The 23603-nt window shown below is 41.4% G+C and overlaps 1 protein-coding gene across 2 annotated transcripts in view; it reads left to right on the forward strand.

Annotated features, from left to right (window-relative positions):
• The window catches only part of VAV3 (vav guanine nucleotide exchange factor 3), a 333028-nt gene extending 310156 nt beyond the window's left edge, over positions 1-22872 (forward strand). The window contains exons 24-28 of one of the 2 annotated variants that reach the window (XM_040359896.1): positions 72-159; positions 8278-8407; positions 11870-11953; positions 19357-19508; positions 22452-22872. In XM_040359896.1, the coding sequence (XP_040215830.1) occupies positions 72-159; positions 8278-8407; positions 11870-11953; positions 19357-19508; positions 22452-22493 (496 nt within the window). In that variant the 3' untranslated portion in view covers positions 22494-22872. The remainder of the gene's footprint in view (positions 1-71; positions 160-8277; positions 8408-11869; positions 11954-19356; positions 19509-22451) is intronic. The other variant, XM_040359897.1, reaches the window with a different exon arrangement.
• Positions 22873-23603: the final 731 nt, after the last annotated feature.

Raw genomic sequence — 23603 nt, forward strand, 5'->3', positions numbered from 1 at the left:
CCCGCAGGTAATTATTGATCCTTGGCTGATTAAAAGCAAATTTATATTCAGAAGTTATGTTTTGCCCGCAGGTACAACAATGAAGTGAAGCACATCAAGATATTAACGAGAGATGGCTTTTTTCGCATTGCAGAAAATAGGAAATTTAAAAGTTTAATGGTAAGCATTGATTCCGTTCCTTTACTTAAAAAATGTCACACTGATCTATTGTTTGTTAAACTCTTTCTGCCCAAGAGCATCTCTGGCAAACGTGAAGGCTTTGCTGCTTGCTGAATGAAAACATCAGAGAATGATTTTGTTTTCCCACATCGGACCCTCTATATAAGGGATATGCAATTAGCGGACCTCCAGCTGTTGCAGAACTACAATTCCCATGAGGCATAGAAGTCACAAGCATGACACCCAGAGGCAAAAGCAAGATGGGACTTGTAGTTTTACAACAGCTGGATGTCCGCTAATTGCATATCCCTGCTCTATATATACAGTGAGGGCCATTTATGATGGATGGGAACTTGGAAAGTGCTGCTCTCTCTTTATTGTAAATGTGCTCTGGTGACAAAAGTATTCTTGATTTTGGTGCCAATGAATCTGAAGCGCACAATGATGCAGGGCAAATCAACAGGCTCACTTTAAAGCCAGCTCCACCACGATGTATACTTACCTCCTTTTTAATCACCCACCCTTCCACTCAGATGCTGGGAGTGAAAATAGCTTGTCATTTGTATGCTCCAAGTTTCAACTTGCAACTCACCAGATATTGAAGACTCTCTTCCTGGAGTGACAGTGCTGGGTCCCTGTTCAAGCAATCACTAAACGCCAGCACTGTCAGATGGAAGAAAGGTAAGTCTCACGCTCCCTTAGTACCATCTTTGCTCCTGATAGCTGAACAGAGCAGTGGGGAATCAAAGGGTAGGTATGTTCTGTGGGTGGAGCCACTATTAACCACTTAAGGTTTTACTGCTACAAGGCAGCACCTGTGCACCAGATCATGTGTGTGTGTGTGTATATATATATATATATATATATATATATATATATATATACATGATCCGACTGTTCCAGGTAGGGGGCCCACATGCTCGCTGGCGGCTGATTGCTTCCACTGTGATTACACACAACGGAAGCCCATTGGTGGGTGCACTGTACCCAATGTCCTTGCTGGGCAGAGAGACATATAGGTGGTCTGCCTATGTATACAAAGCAGATTGCCAGTCTCACAGGTGGGAAGGGATGGAATTTCTGTCCCTGCAAAGCAGGGAATAAATCCCATCTCTTCCCCATAGTAAAAGCAACTCCCACAGTATAGTAAAACAGTGGCTAGGCACTTGGTTAACCCTTTGATGTTAACCCCTTCCTAGCCAGTGTCATTAGTACAGTGGCAGTGCATATTTTTTAGCACAAAAGTGTCAGAATATCGCAGTCCCGCTATAAGTCAATGATCGCCACCATTACTAGTAAAAAATAACCAAAAATATGTAGCAGAATACATATTGGCCCAATTTTTTGGAAGAAATGTTTTATTTATTTTTTATTGGATAGGTTTTATAGAAGAAAGTAAAAAATGTATTTATTTTTCCCAAATTGTCGGATCTCTTTTGTATATAGCACAAAAACAAGCAAACTCAGAGGTGATCAAATACCACCAAAAGAAAGGTCTATTTGTAGGGAAAAAAAGAATGTCACTTTTATTTGGGTATAATGTTGCATGACCGCGCAATTGTTGAAGCAGTGCAGTGCTGTATGGCAGAAAATGGCATGGACATAAAGGGGGGGTAAATCTTCCGAAGGTCAAGTGGTTAAAGTGAAGATGCTCTTTTTCCCTGCATGGGCAAAACATGGGTTTACTTAAGCATGCTCATAGGCATGAGATAATTGGCACCTGATGCTGCTTTTTACAATTAGATTAGCATGATTGTATGACTATAGGCAGCTTACAACTTCCGCAGAAAAAACAAAAGGGAGAAAAGCGCCACTATCTTAGTGTGGCATTTATTACAACATACTGTATTTATGAAATGAAAAACAATAGATATGCACTCACATTTATAAGATAATAAAAAGTGAATCCATAAGTTTCCAGCAAGTGAGCAAGCCCCTCCAAGTTGATGTTATGTAAGGTGCTTGGAACCAGGCAGTAAACCAGGGAAACACCAAGAACAGCCAACAGAGTGTCTGTGTATATCAAATGGATGAGAACCAATGTGGACAGCAAAGAAGTGTTGTAGGCCCACAAGATGGCTGTGATAATGTCATGTGATGTAAATGGGTGTGGTTACGTGTTTCAGGGCATGGTCCCTTTGTCAAACCTTTATTGTTTTTCTTTTCATTAATCTGTTGTAATAAATGCTACACTTAGTAGTGGAACTTTTCATTCCTCATTGTTTTTACTTGGTTTGCTGATGGGAGCCTCCCCAGATCCTGCTTGGAAGAGAGACTGCTGATGCTGCCATAGTGTGAACCTTATGCCACATTGGTTATTTATGTTGTTTATGATTCCATGTCTGTTGCTGTTTTTGGCAGTTTCACTAGTGCCTCCCTTTTCTTGCACCTGGGTACTTTTTGGGGTTTAATTCCCTTCATAAATGCTTTTTTAGTTCCACAGAGACTTATCTGATCAATCTTGGGGGGAAGAACTGATTAGCCTAAATTGTATTTTCCAGGCTGATCACTGTTGCTTTTCTGAGATAATGCTCTTGGGTGGCTGCTCAATGCATAAACATACACACCCAGCTGATGCAAGCTTGCATGTGTATGTTAGGATCATTCTAAAGTAAGTCATCTGGCAATCTGATGTTCTAGATGCCACCAGCTTCAACGATTTTGTTAGAATTGTTTTGAACACTGCAAGTGGCTTTATCCAGGTCAGGATAAAAGTGTAATGGCATTTGAGCGTTAGGTGTCATAGGAACAGGGCATAAATTCAATTATTTCTCTGTTCTTTATTTTTAACACATTTTCACCGTTTGGCCTAAACATTCTTTCTTTGAATGATTTGCTTTGTGTGATAATGTGTCTATTTTATTGCCTGTCAATTTGTTGTTTTTGCAGTATTATTTTTAAACTAAAATGAATCCTCAAAGGAAAAAAGTGACTTTTAGAAGACATAACAATGAAAGAGATTTAATTTAACGCATAAACTCTCCAAATTGTGCCTCTTTGTAATGGTGTTTTATGGAGTTTTACAATCCAAGAACATACCCATAAAAGCAAAACAATATATTTGTATAATTGGAATAGAGGGAATAAATTAGTTCACTTACAATTTAAATATATTACTTGTATATACTTATTTTATTTGTATTTGCAGTGCTAGAGGCTGGGTATTTCTCGGTTATTAATTCTTCATATCCATCTGTATAGCTCCCTACAGTAGCTTTTGTTATAGTCATAGAAAAAATAGCTAAGCTGCTGTAGAAAAGCTTTAGGTGAATTTAAACAATTCTAAGAGATGTTTGCTCCATGGGATGTTAAGCATTTTTGTTAAGTGATGCATTTGCGGTCTTTGATTCATACAATGTGAAATGTATGCATGTTTATGAAGTCTTATGTTAAAAAAAAAACATTTTTTCATATGTGAAAAAAGTCAATCATGGGTTTAAATCAGGTGGTGAGGAGGCAACATATTGCCTCCTCACCAACCGGCAAATACATTTGGATTGCTTTTCAGAGGAGTAGCAGTGCCTGCTGAATTTGTGAATGAGCCCTTTGTTGCATTCCAGCAGGGGCACTCTTAGGGCTCATTCACACGTAAGTAGTAGGTAGTAAATCCCTGCGGTTGAGTCGTGGTTCGGTGTAAAAGCAGCCCTATAGTATTATGCCCAGTGTATTGCTTCTCACTGACCTGAAGATCTCTTCTTTCCTGCTGCTGGCCCCATTCTGAAGATCACTAGCCAGGATAAGAGATGGAGTGCAGTTGGTATCACTCTGCATGGGACAGGAGCCAGCACTACAGAGGAGGCACTGGCTTAAAGCGGAGGTCCATCCAATTTTTTTTTTAAAAGCCAGCAGCTACAAATACTGCCGCTGCTGACTTTTAATAAATGGACACTTACCTGTCCAGCGTGCCCGCGATGTCAGCAGCCGAGGCCGAGCAATCGCTCGTCTCTCGGCTGCCCCCGCCAGCATCCTCAGTGAGGGAATCAGGAAGTGAAGCGTTGCGGCTTCACTGCCCGGTTCCCTACTGCGCGTGTGCGAGCCGCGTGGCGCACCGTCACTGGTCCCCGCTGTCTCCTGGGACCAGTGTGTTTCCCAGAAGACAGCAGGGGGTGACACGAAGGGGCATGACTCCCACGGGAGTTTATCCCCGGAAGTGGGTGCAAATACCTGTATTATACAGGTATCTGCACCCCCCTCCACCTGAAAGGTGCCAAATGTGACACCGGAAGGGGGGCAGGTTCCGAAAAGCGGAGGTTCACTTTTTGTGTGGACCTCCGCTTTAAGTGGCTCTTGCTCCCTTCTACTGCTCCGACTTTACAAGTAGTCCCTCTGCACTGCAGTCTGTTTAATGCTCTGGGATGGTGGGTCGGCAAGCCCAGACCACAATCTACCAGTCACCTAGCCGCGATCTACAGGTTGCTGACCCCGCTCTACAGAGCCCTTCTGTATGGAAACTGTGTTTGCCTGCCTTGCTTCATAAAAGTGTAGGGTAACCTGGATTGCTAGTGTCCCTGTCCCATACATTTTTTGTTTTAAATAATACCAGTAGAGCAGGTCCTTCTTACAGCATTCATAACTGATGAACCACATTAAGATAGTCCATTTAAATTCCTACACTAGAGGCAACATTTAAAATATTCATACATGTACAGTTTTCATTACAATTTAATGATATACTTAATACTCTGCTTTAAATGCTTACCAGTAAAATAACCTGGAACAGTTGTAAGAGAACAACTGCTCCAGGTTTTTGCAATGAGGGCCATTTAAAGCATGTCCTTTAATATATATTATTAAAGTATATCATACATTTGTAGCTAATTTAGAATATAAAGGACATTAAACAAATTAGCCCCAGAAGGTTACACTCCCTTCCTGACTAGAGCATTTTTTGCGATACGGCACTGCGCTAATTTAACTCACAATTGCGCAGGCATGCGACACTGCACCCAAACAAAATTGTCCCTTTTTCCCCACAAATAGAGCTTTCTTTTGGTGGTATTTGATCACCTCTGCGGTTTTTATTTTTTGCGTTCTAAACAAAACAAGACTACAAATTTTGAAAAAAATATATATATTTTTACCTTGTGCTATAAAACAGCACAAGCTCACAGCTCACCCCTCTCACTGTGTGCTATTTGCAGCAGGGACAGGAGACTCTGCAGCTGGGGGGAGGAGGGGGGGGGGGGCAGAGCCAGCCGGGAGAGGTGTGGGGGGAACGGACGGACGGCAGCTGGGGGGAGGAGGGGGGGGGGGGGACAGAGCCAGCCGGGAGGGGTGGGGGGGGAAGGGACGGACGGCAGCTGGGGGGAGGAGGGGGGGGGACAGAGCCAGCTGGGAGAGGTGTGGGGGGAACGGACGGGGGCGGCAGCAGCACATTCTCTGCTAGAAACCAACTCACTTAGAGTCAGGCCCGTATGTTTAAACGTCTCCACTCCTGCTCGCATACAGCCCCACCTCCTCCTAAGCCCACTCTGTCATAGACAAAACACATCAGTGCATTGGACACGCATTCTGTCTATCACAGCGTGGTTAGGAGCAGGCGGGCTGTGTGCAAACAGAGCAGAGACAATTTCAATGTGTTTTTTACCGCTTTGCTCTGCAGTCCCACGGCACGCCACGGATCACGTGTGTGCTGATCCAAAGTCATTGATCCGTGCGGATCACGGATCAATGGCGATCCGTTGCACCCCTACTTTTTGGGGACCAATGACACCACTGTGATAATCAGTGCTAAAAAAATGCACTCTCACTGTACTAGTAGCACTGGCTGGGAAGGGGTTAACATCAGGGGCGATCAAATAGTTAAATGTGGTCATAGGGAGTGCTTGCTAACTGTGTGGGTATGCTTTGACTGGGGGAAGAGAGAGATCTGTGTTTCTGCATAGCAGGGAAACAAGATCTCTCTCTTCCCCTCTAACAGATCAGGGATCTGCCTTGTTCACATAGGCAGACCGCCATTCTGCCTCTCTTGGGAGAGATCGCTAGTTGCCGGCGAAGATCGTGTCTGCCGGACCCGCTGATTGGCTTCCGCTGTGTCAAACCACAGCGGGGGCAGGTCACCACCGACGTGCGCACGTACCCCAGACCCGGAAGAGGCTGCAATGTACCTGTACGTAATTTTGCGCTAACGTACCGCCCTGCCACAGAAAAAGTACGTGGGGTGGCCCGGAAGCAGTTAAAGAAAACACCTTTTCAAAATAGGCCCCCACTGAATGATGCTAGTTATTTCTGTTTCAGTATGCAACAAAGTACAGAGGGTTATATGGTTATCTTGATGTACTCTTTAACTGGCCCAAACATATCTGAGGTATCAATGGTGCCAATTTTATTTCATGGTGCAAGTTCTTGCGTTTATTTTCAATTCTCTGTATCCCTGTAGAGCTCCCTTAACTTCTAGATAGAGGTAGTACATGGAGCCTAGAAGTCCAAAGTCAAATTTAAGCCCCACTCCTTGTTAGCTTTATGTCAAATGCCAGAGTGTATACTGCCCACTGAAGTACTGGCATTTATCTGTTGAATTATAGGGAGCAGAGCTTAGCAACTGGAATAGAAATATAGGTTCCATGGAATCCCTGGTCCTAGAACCTAAGTAGCTCCACAGAAAACAGGGATCAATTTGATGACTAACACATGTACTTGCACTCACCACAGGAAACTATTTTAGATTTCAGTTTATCAAGAAGGGGTGATGGCACTACCTCTCACTAAGTGCTAGTAACGTCTCATTGAATATGAAGTCTAAACATAAATCAGTGTAAAGTGTGACTCCTCATAAGTTACCAATAGTGCAGTGAAACCTACTAATGAGGCTGATGAGTGTAAACAAATAAGCTTCCCTAATGGGTTTACCTATGTGACACCAAGATAAACCATTCACATAAATCCCCAAAACATATGCAATTATACTGAAACAACTTTTTTATTTTTGTTTTTGATTTTATACTTTTAATAAATACCTACCGTGCATTACGGATTACACTATGGGAGTTTTTTTGTCTCTGCCCATTTGAGAAACTCCTATTTCCCTGTGCCATTGGACCTGTTTGCAGCATGAGCATATGAGTGACTGCTTCAACTTGGACATAAGGACCCCCTGTGCGGACAAGCCGGATCCATACCTGATGTGCCTGATACCCCTGTAGGGGCTCTAGGATCTGGTAAGCGGGGACACAAGAAGGGTTCACAGAAGTCACCATTTTGCCAGCTGAGAGCACTTTTGTCACTTGGAACCACTCTGAAGAACTTATTTGCTTTGTGTTTACCTATTGGACTTATATTACAGTCTGAACTATATACTATATAGGTGCCAGTCGTATCAATTTGGTGATATATATCACTGCTGCACTGGACACTTTATATTTATTAACATATTTTTGTTGATGCACTTTATGTTAATGGACATTATCTATTCTATTGATGCACTTTAGATGTTTCAGTATAATTTCATGTTTTTGGGATTTATGTGAATGGTTTGTCTTGGTGTCACATAGGTAAACCCATTAAGCACATTTGTTTACACTCATAAGCCTCATTAGTAGGTTTAACTGCACTATTGGTAACTTATGAGGAGTCACATTTTACACTGATTTATGTTTAGGCTTCATATTCAATGAGACTTTATTAGCACTTAGTGGGAGGTAGTGCCATCACCCCTTCTTAATAATCTACATTCTTATTCTCCCTATGGAGTTTTTAGGAGGGCTGCAACCTTTGTTTGGCTTACCTAAGCGCGGATTTATCACCTTTTTATTGGCTTGATCAGCAGAGTCTGCTAAACAGTTTTGCTATAAGCTTGTGGTCACTGAAGTGTCCATGAGCTTATAGCAGAAGGAGGAATGTCAGGTCTGTACGGCATACAGCTAGCCAGCTGGAAGCGGTTCTTTAATTCCATATGGACATGGCAGCGAAATGGTTAAAATTGTACTAATTGACTAATATTGACTAATTGTGCTATTTGCATCACACGTACCCATTTCAAACACAGAGATGCCGGGAAGAAATGAGGCGTGTCACATTTTACTTAGTGAATTGTATCTTTAGTGTGAATTTCTATAAAGTGTTATTAAGTATTATTATTGCTCTCATATCCATCTTGTTTTTGTTTGTTTTTTTGTACAGGAGCTTGTAGAGTATTATAAGCACCAGTCTCTTCGGGAGGGTTTCAGGAGTTTGGATACAGCTCTTCTTTTACCTTACAAAGCTGTGGAAAATCAGGTTGGCCATGCAAGTAATAGATCTTCTGGGATGTGTAAGTATTCATCTATTGACAGCCTTGTCAGGCATGATACTTCAATAAATATCTTCGACTAGTTCCCTTTTTATACAGAAGCATTTTTTTATGTAGAATTAAAAGGTACAAATTATACTACTAGAAATAGATCAGAGGTCTTCTCTAGACAAGGAGTCTTTTATATAACAGATGTGCTTGGATAATGAGCAATATTCACATGTCTGAGATGGATTTGCGGGATATTATCTATTTTTAAATGCTCACAGCACCTGAAAACCTACTTGCAAATAGTAGTCCATCAGCTGGAAACAGCTGAAGTTATTTGTTGTTGTCTAATGACTCGTACACACGACCAGTTTTCCCGTCGGGAAAACTGCCATGACAGCTTTTGGCCGGGAAAACTGGGCGTGTGTATGCTCCATGGCAGTTTTCCCGATAGGAAAACCGCCGGTAATCCCAGCGGGAAAAAAGAGAACATGTTTTCTTTTTCCTGCTGGGATTCCCGGCAGTCTTTTTCCCGGCAGTTTTCCTATGGGTGGAGCTGCCGGGATTCCTGGCCAAAGCTCTCATGGCAGTTTTCCTGCTGGGAAAAGTGGCCGTGTGTAGGGGGAAAAAGCTGGCGAGCAGGTTCTCGGCTTTCCCCTCCCCACCATGCATACCTGCACTAAATTTGCACTAGCCAGTTTTAGTAAATCAACCCTACAGTGTATATTCACATATATATATATATATATATATATTGCACTAAGTCTCCTTGCCTTTCTTTAATTTGCAAAGTGTAATTACTTACAGCAACCAATAAACAATGGGGTTATAACTTTACAGATATGTAGTGTTATAACGCAGTCATAGTGCCTAAAAAATACCTTTCTGCTGCTTTACTCATAATTAATGACAACATTTTAACTCCTTTCTGCTTGATTATGCATGCATTTCTATAATGCAAACATCTGGAGAAACCGGACCATAGTGTTAGGTAAAGCAGAGTTTTATCAAGAATAATAACTGTGAAGCTATGAAGGAGGACTAAGCAGATTAGAACAAAGAAGCCTGATGACAGCAATCTCCAAAAAAGGAATTTAAAAGGCAGAAATCTACATAGCCTGATTGTGACCAAAATGGCTGGTGATTCATTTTATCATATTTACCTTAAAATAGATATAAATCCTAGCAGAATGACATTTTGGATGGTTAAACACTCTGTATTATAAACAAAGGCTATTTCATTGCAGTATTGAAACAATATATCAAATTAGTATTGGAGCTTGGAGATTTCACTATACGCACCTCCTCCTTTAAATTAAACAAGAGAAGATATGCCGAAAGAGCAGAGAGTGGAGTTTGGAGGCGCAAAAAAATCTGAAATCAATTATACAAAAGATAGAAAATGTATTAATAAATAAACCGTATAAAACTACTTATACAGTTAGGGCAAAAAACAGCCCAGTGGTCACAATACAAAAGAATGGTTGCCTCTACATGTTTCACCACAAACGTGGCTTCTTCTGGAGCTTATGTAGGACCTTTTTTAAAACATTACCACCTTTCAGAATGGTCATGGTTCCAAATAATCCCCAAGACCCACCAAGAGGTCCAACGGGGAACATCTGTGCCAAAAAAGTGAGGGAAAAACAATTGCCCTACAGTCACACCTGTTATCTTAAAAAGTTTAGCAGGTTGATCGATCAATATTCAAATCTTTTTCCATATGCAGACTTTATCTAGTGACGGCACATTTCAAGGTACTTGTGCCATCTGAGCACTTCCTTCTTTCAATTTGCCACTATTCCTTAGCACAGTATCAGGTGGCCACTCACCCTGTTACCAGTGAGGCTCAATACCCCTTTGAAACGGTTAATCCCGTGGGACAGCTCAATACAATTTTTGATCTTCCCTGGTTATATGGTGTCACTTTTGATACTGAGCTAAGGAATAGTGACAAATTGAAAGAAGTGCTCAGATGGCACAAGTACCTTGAAATTTGCCGTCACTAGATTTGCTAGGGGGTTCATGGATGGAGGAGGATTTTAACTAAGGGCTTGTTCACACTAGCAGTTGAGTGGTGGAAAAACTCTGTGGTTAAGCCACATTTTTACGGTTTCCCAATCACTAGTTTAGCTACAGAGGCAGCAGCCGGGGGTGTACACATCCCATGGCAGGAATAATACTCCCTGTTGCCTTTAGTAGCAGTCGCACACCGAATGAAACCCATTAAAGTGAATGTGGCTGCTCTGAAAACGCCCCACAGCCGCATGCAAAAGGGCTGAAGCAGGCGGTGAGGAGGCAATACAATGCCTCCTCGCCGCATGTTGATTGCAAACACGAATCGCTCTTCAGAGATCAAAACATGTGTGAACGAGCCCTAAAGAATGAGGAATGTCCCTTGTGCTGATGTTTCTGTTTTTAGTTTTAGTTACACAATCTCCTTTATACATACAGTGCATCCGGAAAGTATTCAAAGTACTTAACTTTTTCCACATTTTGTTATGTTACAGCCTTATTCCAAAATTAATTAAATTCTTTATTTTCCTTAAAACAATACCCCATAATGACAACGTGAAAGAAGAAAAAATAATGAATTTATTCCATTTTGCAATAAGACTGTATGTAACATGACAAAATGTGGAAAAAATTAAGCGCTGTGAATACTTTCCAGATGCACTGTATCATCAATTATATAATATAAGGCCTTACCTAACTGGTTAAAAATACTATGTATGCTTTATATATGGTTTAGGAGACATCGAGTTTGAGCCATTTTTTAGTGCATGCATGATATCCTTTATCTATACCCGGTAGCTGTTATTAATTAGGTCTAAAGCAGCTGCAAAGTCACAATTTATGAGTTCCAGTACAGTGATATTAGGACAGCGACAAACAAAGCAACTTGACATTTGTCAAAATCCTACTTTAATAAGCATAGATTGAGTAAACATATATATATATATATATATATCCATATAACACATTAGTTATCAGTTTCACACAATAGCATTCATAGACTTCCTGTGACTGTACTGTTGTTGTTTTTGTAACTGCCAAGAAGAGCAGGGAGCCTGTGAGTGAACTATGCTTTGTGTGAGCTGAAGGAAGTATGGCTGTGCTACTTATTGTCACTGTGGGCCTATTTATAAAAGGTCAGGAATCCATTTCTGACAGTTTAACCTACTTATAAAGCTGCTCTGGGCAATCTATCCACTCATTTGTTCCCATATTTCAACACAGGTGAATATAATTCAGCCAAATACATTTTTGTAAATGGATTGTGTCGGGTCATAAAGATTTTCCATCTGTCATTTGTCGATAATTTACTCCTGCCTAAGCCCAGACGCGGTTATTTTGCCGATCTTTATAAATAGGCCCCTGTGGATCATAGTTGTGCTGCTTAGTGATGCCGTGTAGATCTGGGGCGGTTTAATTTCTAGCGACTCTGTAAAGCAGTTGTGACACTGGTCTTTGCTTGTCTGTCTTCTTTCAAAGCCACGTCTGTGCTGTGTGGGTTTGCTTTTGTTACTGCGCCTGAGTACAGCTTTGTGCCCCCCTCCACTTCTCCCTTCTGGTCAGGTAGCTATTGCACTGCTTCTTATTCCTTTTGCCTGTGCCTCACTGTCATGTACGAGTTGCCAAATTTTGACATTGATAAAACCATAGTGATTGCATGTTTTCTGCTGAGTCGCCAGTCCAAATCCATTTTGGAACTCTTCTAAATTCGTTTTTCCTGCACCACAATGATGTCCACACAAACAGAACAGTATGTGTATCAGTGTTAATTTTATCGACTAAAAGCGACTAAAACATTTTAGTCAACTAACTGTCAGAACATTTATTACCATTTTAGTCAACTAAAATACGACAAAAACTAAAACAATTGAGATGACTAAAATACGACTAAAACTAAAATGGCATTTTAGTCAAAAGACTTTAGGCCCCGTACACACGTCCGAGGAACTCGACGGGGAAAACTCATCGTTTTGCTCGTCGAGTTCTGTGTGAAGCCGCCGAGGATCTCGGCGAGCCAACTTTCCTTATTGAACAACGAGGAAATAGAGAACATGTTCTCTATTTGGCTCGACGAGGAACTCGTCGGCTTCCTCGGCCGAAAGTGTACACACGGCCGGGTTCCTCGGCAGAATTCAGCTCCGATCGAGTTTCTGGCTGAATTCTGCCGAGAAACTCGGTCGTGTGTACGGGGCCTTAGGCCTAGTACACACGACCGAGAATCTCGTCGTAAAAGAAACATTGTTTTCCTCAACGAGTTCCTTGTTAGGCTTGTCGAGAATCTTGACAAGCTTTCTTTGCGTACACACTGTCAAGACAAAATCTCGTCGTTCTCAAATGCGGTGACGTACAACACGTACGACGACACTATAAAGGGGAAGTTTGATTCCACTGGCGACTCCCTTGGGGCTGATTTTGCTAATCTCAGTAAAAGTTTGCGGAGAGACGATTCGCGCTTTTCAGTCTGTTACAGCGTGACGAATGTGCTATCTCCATTACAAACCAGACTTTTACCAAAGGCACGCTCCCATCTCATACTTTATTCTGAGCATGCGCGGGTTTCTAAGCATACACACAAACGTGTTTCTCGTCGTAAACCAGCCCGACGAGAAACACGACGAGGAAATTGAGACTCCCGACGAGAAAAAAGAGAGCATGTTCTCTTTTTTTCTTGTCGAGATCCATAAGACCTCTTTCACATTGAGGCGTGGAGCCGCGGTGACGGTATAGCCGTGCTATTTGTATCGCTGCTATACCGTCGTATTTACCGCAATATTCGGGCACTAGCGGCCGAAAAAGGGTTAATACCGCGGTATTACCGCGCTTTCCCATTGATTTCAATGGGAAGGCGCGGTATAGGAGCGGTGAACACACCGCTCCTATACCGCGGTAAAGATGCGGCTAGCAGGACTTTTAGCGCACCGCTTTAATGTGAAAGCCTTCGGGCTTTCACATTGAACACTACAGGGCAGGTTTTTTCATGCGGTATAGCAGCGCTATTTTTAGCGCTGTACCGCATGAAAAACGCCTCAATGTGAAAGGGGCCTAAGGCCGCGTACACACGACCGGTTTTCTCAGCAGAATCCAGCAAGAAACTCGATGGGAGACGTATTCTGCCGAGAAAACTGGTCGTGTGTACACTTTTCGCCGAGAAACCCATTGGGAAACTCGTCGAGACAAAAAGAAAGCATGTTCTCTATTTCCTCGACGGGCAATGGGAAAATTTGACTCGACGAGTTTTTTGACAGCCGAACAAGGAACTCGACGGGGAAAACGATGTGTTTCGCCCGTCGAGTTTCTCGGTCGTGTGTACGCGGCCTGACAGTTTTCTCTACAAAAAACATGCACACGACCGGTCGTGTGTACAAGGCTTAAGACTAAATTGAACTTTGACATCAAAATTAACACTGGTCTGTAGTGCATGTTCATACCTCAATTACATAAATAATAACATACTAGATTTTTTACTTCAGCAGTATTTAATGAGTTTGGAAATTGTAGAGAAATGCTTAAATAATGCATTACAATTTAACTACACCCATTCGATTTTAGTCGACTAAAATTAGTTTTAATCGACTAAAATGTACTGGGGATTTTAGTCGACTAAAATGAAGGCAATTTTAGTCGACTAAAATGAAGGCAATTTTAGTCGACTAAAATGTCCTGGAGATTTAGTCGACAAAATACGACTAAAACTAAAGCAATTGCAGAAGACTAAAACTAAAATGCCATTTTAGTCCTAAGACTAAAACTAAATCAAAATTTGAAAATGTGTTGCCAAAATTAACACTGATGTGTATTCTTACAGTGTGGTAAATAAAAAAGTTGGCCAGTGCATCCTAAAGCCAGTGTTTAGAGACTACTGGGGGGGGGGGGGGGGGGGTTGTGAAAGGGTTTACTATTGCATTTTTTTTATTTATTTTTTTCATTAGACCAAATTGACCCACATTCATTCAAAATTCAAGTTAAGTGGAGTTCCAGGCAAAACATTTAACTCCTTAGAAACCGAAACCACACTCGTTGTTGGATATTTAAAAAAAAATGTCATGCCTTTTTCTTGCATTTTCTTTGGGACTTCCATCCCACAGGGCCGTGGAACTAAATGTCACTTCCGCATTTTTTTTTGTCCCTCCTCTTAACCCCGCCACCTTCTTCTGGGACTGTGTGTGTCCCAGAAGACGACAGGACCATCCAGAAAGCACCGCACGACTTGTGCATTGGCAGTAGGAAACAGGCTGTGAAGTCGCAAGGCTTCACTTTCTGTCTCCCTTAGTAAGGATGCCGGCACCTGCACCTGGAGCCGATGGAGGGGTTGGCTTCGGGTGCGGACATCGCTATATATTATAATAAAAGTCAGCAGCTACAGTATTTTATTTTATTTTTTTCCACCCAGGCTGGAACTTTCTCTGCAAACTTTTACCTATAGGTAAGCCTATAAGGCTTACCTATAGGTATTGAAAATATCTCCTAAACCTGTACAGTTGAGGAGATATTTCCAGTGCATGCAGCCAGTGACATAATGGCATGCGCTCTGAAGGAACGGCTCACGTGTTCCTTCTTAGTCTGTGATGTCAACATCGGCTCCTGCGCAGGCATGGGACAAACCCACAAGAAGCTCCAGGAAAGATGTCGGCTGTGACAGCGGTGTGCAGGGACCACTGCAATAGCTTTGTTTTAAGGTAAGTATTTCATAATGAACTAGTATGCAAATCATACTAGCTCATTATGCCTTTGTCTTGCAGTTTTTTTTTTTGGGGGGGGGGGGTTTCAGAGGTTTACAACCTCGCAAAGAGACACTGGGGGAGATTTACTAAAACTGATGCACTCAGAATCTGGTACAGCTCTGCGTAGTAACCAATTAGCTCCTAGATTTTTTTGCCAAAGCTTGATTAAACATGCTGAAATTAGATGCTGATTGGTTAATATGCACAGCTGCACCAGATTCTGTGTGCACTAGTTTTAGTACATCCCCACTTACTGACACTTTTTCAATGCAGAACAAGGTGGTAGTGCCGTATGTGGGGTAAGATGAAAACAGACCCTGGCTTTAGATGTGGATATGGCTCAGCCAGCGCTGCTCTGGCCACACTAGGGTTGCCACATCATCCCTTTAATCCAGGACACATATGAATTACACAGGTTATGAGGCTGATTTAATGCAGATAAGGCACCAAGTGAGTTTAATTACCACCTTCAGCCTCAGAACCTGTGTAATTAATATGTGTCCTGGATTAAAGGGATGATGTGGCAACCTTAGGCTACACCCCCTGACAGGTTTCGCCCCACTTACAGGGGCTTGGCCACAGAGGTTGCAGTGTCTTTAGAAATATCCAAAGCCAAGTGTTTGTGCTTTAGATATGCTTTAAGTGGTTGTAAACCCTTACAAACCACTTTTTTTTTAACTACAGGTAAGCCTATAATATGACTTACCTGTAGCTACAATTGATATCTCCTAAACTGTCCCATGTATCAGCATGTGCCAACGTCATCGGCACATGGGCACTGAAGCAACAATGCCGTTGCTTCAGCTGACGTGCCGTTACAAACGGCTCCCACGCACATGCATGGAAGTGATGTCATTGTGGCTCCGGCCAATCATAGCGCTGGAGCCTGTGATACCCGGTAATAACTCCGGGAGACATCTTGCTGGGTAAAGCAGTGAGCTGGGACCGCTGCGGGGGCTTTGCTCTAAGGTGAGTATTTCATAATGAGCTATGCATACTAGCTCATTATGCCTTTGTCTTGCAGGGTTTTTTTTTTGTGGTATCTATACCGTTTTTTTGTTTTTGTTTTGGATAAACTAGAACGCCATTCAGGTTTTACACTGTTTTTTCATTAAAGAGATTTCCCCACACTTTCTGTTCTGAAATGTGCAACAGGCAAACAGAAAATAGTAAAAGTCTAGGAGAGGTTGCACTCTCCTGCTTAAAGGCTAAGTCTACATTTTACGAAATAAATAAATGCATATACTGTAAATCTGCAAGGAAAAAAAGTGCATTTATGTTTTGCAAATGAGCCTCAAAAGCATTCCAACCCCAATGAGTAGATGATGAGTGCAATGGCAGGGCCCTTCAGATTCTTCCTCCATCTCTATGCCCATACCAAGGTACAGACTTTCAGTTAGAGAGCTGGAGGAAGTGTCAGTGGGCTAAGGGATGCGGTGATCACCGCCTGTGTGTTCCATTAAGAGTCTGTCTGCCATGGGAGAAGATTCATTCACAGATCGCTGGAACAAATCTGACAGCTGTTGTGGGGGAAAGAATTCCCACATGCTGTCAAGTAAAGGGGCAAGCGGGTTTAGGGGGGGTGGGTCCGATTTGCACCATGTTTAATGTTCCTTGCTAAATACAGGTATCACTTGTAGCATGGTGCAAAAAGTAGAGTAAGTCTTTAACATAAAAAAATACATTTTTACTTTTGTCTGTATTGCTTTTAGTGAGATTTCCCCTCACTTCCTGTTCTGGGGCAACATTTTTACAAGACAGGAAGCAAAGGAATCTCTCTAATGGATCCTCCAACGGTGGTAAAACTGGTCAGGAGTTCCAACCCTGTTTGGCTATAGATACGCTTTAAGATATTACAGATGAACAAGGCTGTGTGCCTACATAGAAAATATAATACTTTAGTGGTCTCTGAATGCTGAAGCTGGGAAACACTGCTACCACTAGACTATAAACCAGAGCATGCAATCATTATCCTTGTAAAAGTTGGCAGCTCTGTAACTGGTGACCTATATCATGCTGTGTGTATGACTGTGATTGGAGCCTGTGTTTAGGAAATTTCATATACCGTACTGTATTTATGTCAGCCATTGTATATATACATGCACAGCTGTACTAACAATTACTATGGACAATTAAAATAAATAACATTATAACTCAAAAACAAGATGGAAGATAATGTCTTCTAGGTTGTAAATGTTTAGTTGATTCTGCATTGTGAGTACTGTCAGCAGTTATAGTCTATGCTTTGTTTACAGAGTATGTATGTATTAGGTGTGTCTGTGTCAAGCATAATGAGAATGCTTCAGCAGAATGAATGTGTGTAACATACAAATAATTTTCAAATGCATGATGTCATCAACTAATAATTATTAATCCAGTATTGTATATTCTGTTCTTTGAAAACAGAATGTTGTAATGGTAACTTTATAATGATTTGTTACAGGTAGCAAAGCAAAAAACTATTGTTATTTAAAACCTTACCTTGCATGAAATACAAGATCTGCTTATCCTGCAGCCCTCTCCATGTAAAAACATTCAGGCTATGTTCACACCTTTGAGGCCCATCAACACAAGCATATTAACATGCATTATTTTGCGCATTAATGTATACTATATTGTCAAAGTATTGGGACGCCTACCTTTACACACACATGAACTTTAACCAGTTAACAACCGCCCTATAGACGAAATATGTCTACAAGGCGGTTGCTTAACTCTGGGAGGACGTCCTCCCAGAATCACGCTCCCGCGCACCCTCTGGGGCGCGCACACGGGAATGTCCGTGATCGCCGGGTCCTCCGGACCCGGCGGATCATGGTAAATCACTGCTGATATCGGCGGTTTACCACGTGATCGCTCCGTCCAATGACGGAGCGATCACTTGTAAACAAACCGGTGTCATGTGATGACGCCGGTTCCTCCCTCTCCTCTCTGTACTGAACGGTACAGTGTGAGAGAGGAGAGGGGGGAGAGCGGAAGCAGCAGCAGCTGCTGCGGGCTGGATCTGTGACAACTGCAGTCACATATCCAGCCATCCATCCCTCCCTGTGCAATACTCTGCAATAACACCAATACTCTGCAATACCCCCCATACTCTGCAATACCCCCCATACTCTGCAATACCCCCATACTCTGCAATACCCCAAAATACTCTGCAACGTCGCCTATGGGGATTTTTAGCAAAGTTTGGCGCCATTCCACGAACGTGTGCAATTTTGAAGGGTGACATGTTGGGTATCTATTTACTCGGCGTAACTTCATCTTACACATTTATGCAAAAGAATGAAGAAAAAATACTAAATTTGCTAAATTTTTTAACAGAAACAAAGAAAAAATCTTTTTTTTTACAGAATTTTCAGTCTTTTTTCTCTTAAAGCGCAAAAAATAAAAAACCCAACGGTGATTAAATACCACCAAAAGAAAGCTCTATTTGTGTGAAAAAAGGACGAAAATTTCATTTGGCTACAATGTTGTATGACTGAGTACTTGTCATTCAAATTGTGAGAGCACAGAAAGCTGAAAATTGGTCTGGTTATTACGTGCCCAGTGGTCAAGTGGTTAATGGCATCCCAGTCTTAGTCCGTAGGGTTCAGTATTGAGTTGGCCCATTCTTTGCACCTATAAAAGCTTCAACTCTTCTGGGAAGGCTGTCCACAAGGTTTAGGAGTGTGTGACAGGGCCCCTGACTAAGCAAAAATGCAGTTTGTTCATCAGGAACCGGACAAAATTTAAACAAAATAGCTTATGATTTCTTAGCACATTGCCACACAATATTTCTGTTAGAACAATGCATGCCCTCAATTTAATATATATTAGAATAGATTTAACATCGTGTGCAAGTTGTAACTAACACATACATCTTTTCTTCTGTCTTCAGTTATGTTTTCATCATTAACAAAATGCATCTGTTATATTCCCAGTATTAAAGCATTGTGGTATATTTGGGCACTATATGACATAAAAATTACAGATAACCTCCTTCGAGAAACATGGCATGGACACGTTCTTAGCAAATATGGATATCATAGAGATTTCCTGTTTACCACCAGTCGAGTTGTATATAACAGTTTAGTTTGATAATACTGTTAGGAATGGAAGCAGTTCCACTGTAAACCTGTTATTTTATTTGAAAATACATTTTGTTATCATAGACTTTGTTTTTATTGTTGTCGACATTTCAGATTTGAATAGTTGAATGCTTGTTTCTATTATTCTTGCTCTAATTCATATTCTGCGCTCTTCTAGTCCTCAATCCTAAGGTTCTAGGTATTGCCATTGCTCGCTACGATTTCTGTGCCAGAGATATGAGAGAGCTGTCCCTGTTCAAGGGTGATGTGGTGAAGATCTATACAAAAACAGGGACAAATGGCTGGTGGAGAGGGGAATCTAATGGAAAGGTAAGGAAGCGGGAAAGGTTGGCATCCAGCAGGGTAGAACCAGTTTTTGGACATGAACATGACATGGTAGAGGACATATGATTAAAATACATAAAAGGAAATGCACATGAACATGAACCAGGAGAAATTGCTATAAGAATAACTATGACCGTTTTACTCTTCAGAGTTTTTACAGTCACCTTCATTGATATTTGTAGGTACATCATTCAGTCTTGTTCCTGTCTGAAATGTACATGGAAAATAGCTAACAGATGTCAAATAGCCTTTGAGACATTAGGGAAAATCACATTTTCCTTTTAATTAGGCTGATAATGGGTGTCTCTGCTTTATTTTCTTTTGCTGAAGCATTCTTCTGCATATTTACTGTTGTTCGGTGTCTCACTAAACTGTCTGACCATTAAACTTCCATTGTATAGTATTTATTTATGTACCCTGTCCATGGGTTCTTAAGCGGTGACCTCAGATGGTCTCTCTAATGCCTCGTACACACAGCCGGACTTTCAAAGAAAAAAGTCAGATGGGCTTTTTTTCTCGGAAAGTCCATCTGTGTGTAGCCCTCCATCCGTCTTTTTTTGTCAGAAGTCCGACGGACCTTAGATAGAGAACCTGTTCTCTTTCTTTCCATCGGACGTTCGACAGACTCACAGCGGACTTTTGCATGGTGAAAAGTCTGACTGTGTGTACAAGGCATAACAATCAAAAGTTATCTTCAACACTCATTCTCACACTTGAATTTATCAGCCCACTTCTTTACAGTACTAAATGATGGGGCAGCCTTTGTCATTGTATCTTTTCTTCGTCTCTAGGTGTATAAAGACATTACTTTTTTTACATTCTAAAATATCATAAAACTACCGCTATTCTACGGTAGGATGAGGAGTTATGGAACAACTTTTGTATGTATCTTTTTTGCTTAAAGTTCTGCATTATTTAATAAACTGCAGAGTTTTGAGTTTTATGAGGATACTCTCTCAAAGAGGAACTAAACTCTTGAAACTGTGCCCAACAATGGCAGTCAGAGGGCAAAAGACTACTCACTATTATTGTCTGTGGTCTCTGTGCAGTTGATCTTCTCGTGTTATTGACATACCATGTGTTGTTCTGCATTGTGTCTAGGTTTGGAGGTGGCCAACTTGATAGAGGTGGGGCTTTGATTTCTGTCAACATCTCCAGTAAGGTGAACAAGGAGCACAATACCACATCAAAGAAACATAGAAAAGTTCAGAAAAAATAAATAAACAGTAGTCCATCGAGTCCGCCCATTTTTGTTTTTATACATGTTTTGTGTTTATTTTTTGTGAACTTTTTTGTCTAAGTACAGACCTGTGTTTTTGTCCCAAGAATGCCTAATGCCATTTACTGTTGACTGGCTTACTACCTCTGCTGGAAGTTTATTCCAAGAATCAACTACCCTTTCAATAAATTTTACTTTCTAAGATTAGTTTACTTTACTTACTTTCTTAGAAATCTTACTTTCTAAGATTAGTTTTGAACTTTCCTCCAATTAGTTTGAGGTCATATCCCCATGTCCTTGATTTTGGTTTCATATTGAAAAAACTTCCCTCCTGAAATGTATTTACCCCCTTGATGTATTTAAAGATTTCAGTTATGTCTCCCCTGTCCCTTCTTTCCTCCAGACTGTACAAATTAAGTTCCTGAAGTCGCTTAATATGTTTTATCCCACAGACCTTTTACCGTTATTGTTACTCGTCCCTGGACTCATTCTATCTTATCAATATCATTTTGTAAGTGAGGTCTCCAGAACTGGACACAGTATTCTAAATGCGGTCTCACTAAAGACCCTATATAGGGGAATTAGAACATCCTTCCTCCTGCTGGTGATCCCATCACCAAATCTTACTTCACATCACCAAATCTTACTCCAAATATTCACATTGTACAACTATGAGGCGCAAGAGTGCCTAGGCACCTTCACATAACAGGAAGTAAACTTCTATTTTTTAGGAGGAATTGAAGACAAATAGGTAGATCTTTCACGGTACTGGTCAGGCACAATTTACACTTCTAAAAGCTGTTTTCAATAGTGGTAGTATTAAAGTGACCGCTACTAATAATACATTTGTGTGTCATGATTATCAGCTGTATTTTCAGTGAAAATAAGTTCCCCCTGAGAATGATTGCCCATATATCATATAGGGCCAGATTCACATAGAACTGCGGCGGCGTAACGTATCGTAGATACGTTACACCGCCGCAAGTTTTCATAGCAAGTGCCTGATTCACCAAGCACTTGCATGAAAACTTACGCCGGCGGCCTCCGGCGTAAGCCCGCGTAATTCAAAGGGGCGTGTGCCATTTAAATTAGGCGCGCTCCTGCGCGGACCTACTGCGCATGCTCCGTTTTGAAATTCCCGCCGAAGTGACGTCATTTTTTCGAACGGCGACGCGCGTAGCGTACTTTCGTATTCCCGGACGTCTTACGCAAGAACAAAAAAATTTAAAATTTCGACGCAGGAACGACGGCCATACTTTAAACAGCACTTGCGTGGGCTGAGTAAAGTTAGGGCAGGTAAAACGACGACTAAAATTGCGACGGGAAACTAGACTAGCGACGACGTAACGAACGCGAAAAACCGTCGTGGATCGCCGTAAGTACTAATTTGCATACCAGACGCTGGTTTACGATGCAAACTCCCCCCAGCGGCGGCCGAGGTATTGCATCCTAAGATCCTGTCGGATCTAAGGGATATCTTTGCGTAACTGATTCTATGAATCAGTCGCATAGTTAGGAAGACCCTAAAACAGAGATACGACGGCGTATCAGGAGATACGCTGTCGTATCTCTTTTGTGAATCTGGCCCAATGTTAGCAGTTATTGAATAAAATGTAGGCTAGTAATATGTACTAAAAATATGTTTATTCTGACTAAATTGTAAAAATCACGACATATAATCATGGCATTCAATTTGTCTTCTTTTTCAGGTTGGCTGGTTTCCATCCACATATGTAGAAGAAGATGAGTGAAACTAATTATACATACACTCAGTGGTTTCCTGACACCTTAAGACAACTGCCCTTCAAGATCCTGTCTCCAGTCAATGTGGAAAAGAGTTAACCAATATGGTCTTGGTGCAGCTTTAAGCAGTCCCTGGATTCTCTACAGGACTAGTCAGAATGCCCATGCAGGAGACCCCAAAAAACCATACTATACCAAACACCAGAGCTTGCAAATTTTGAGTCGGGGTGGCATGCAAAATTCCACAAGAGCTTTCTTGAAATTTCTGTAAATAACTTGTATATAAGAGACTTTTTATAAGAAGAACCGTATCCATTTCCTAGTATAACAAAAAGAACATAAATTAACTTATACATTGTTTGCAAATAAATAGTACTAAAACTCAAAGCCATACGCCAATAGTAGTAACCCTGCTGCTTATATAGCTGATCATGAAAAAGGCTCCTGAGCTGATATGTGGCACACCTGCCCTTGGGACCACCAGTCCTTTTACAAGTACCTTTCACCACAAAAACCCTGCTGCATTCTACTCTGCATACTGATCTCAAACCATTCCAGTAGTAGTTTTTAAAAGTATTTTTTTCTCCTTTTATGTGATCGCACTTCTGGGTTCCTAAAGGCACTGGTGATGTAGCCCTGGCTGTACAGATGTCTCCTGGGAAGCCAATGTCACCACTGCCCTCCCAGGAGATAGCCTTTCAAAGCTGAGAGATTTTACGAGATTCACTAATGCCGCGTACACACGGTCGTTTTTTGTCTTGTAAAAAAAACGTTATTTTTTCTCATGAAAAAAACGAAATTTTTCAAACTTCATTTTAAAAAACGACGTTGCCTACACACCATTGTTTTTTTCAAAATGCTCTAGCAAAGCACGGTTATGTTCAGCACGTACGGCAGCACTCTGTTCCATTCAAGCTCGCGTCATAACTTGCTTCTGAACATGCGCGGGTTTAAAAACGTTGTTTTAAATGTCGTTTTAGCCCACACACGGTCATTTTTTATGACACAAAAAACGACATTTTGAAAAACGACATAAAAAATGTAAGCATGTTCGAGTTTTTCAGAAGACATAAAACAAAGTTTTCCCCACACACGGTCATTTTAAATGACGTTTTTAA

The sequence above is a fragment of the Rana temporaria genome, chromosome 7 (genome assembly GCF_905171775.1).
Source record: "Rana temporaria chromosome 7, aRanTem1.1, whole genome shotgun sequence".
Taxonomy (NCBI): domain Eukaryota; kingdom Metazoa; phylum Chordata; class Amphibia; order Anura; family Ranidae; genus Rana; species Rana temporaria.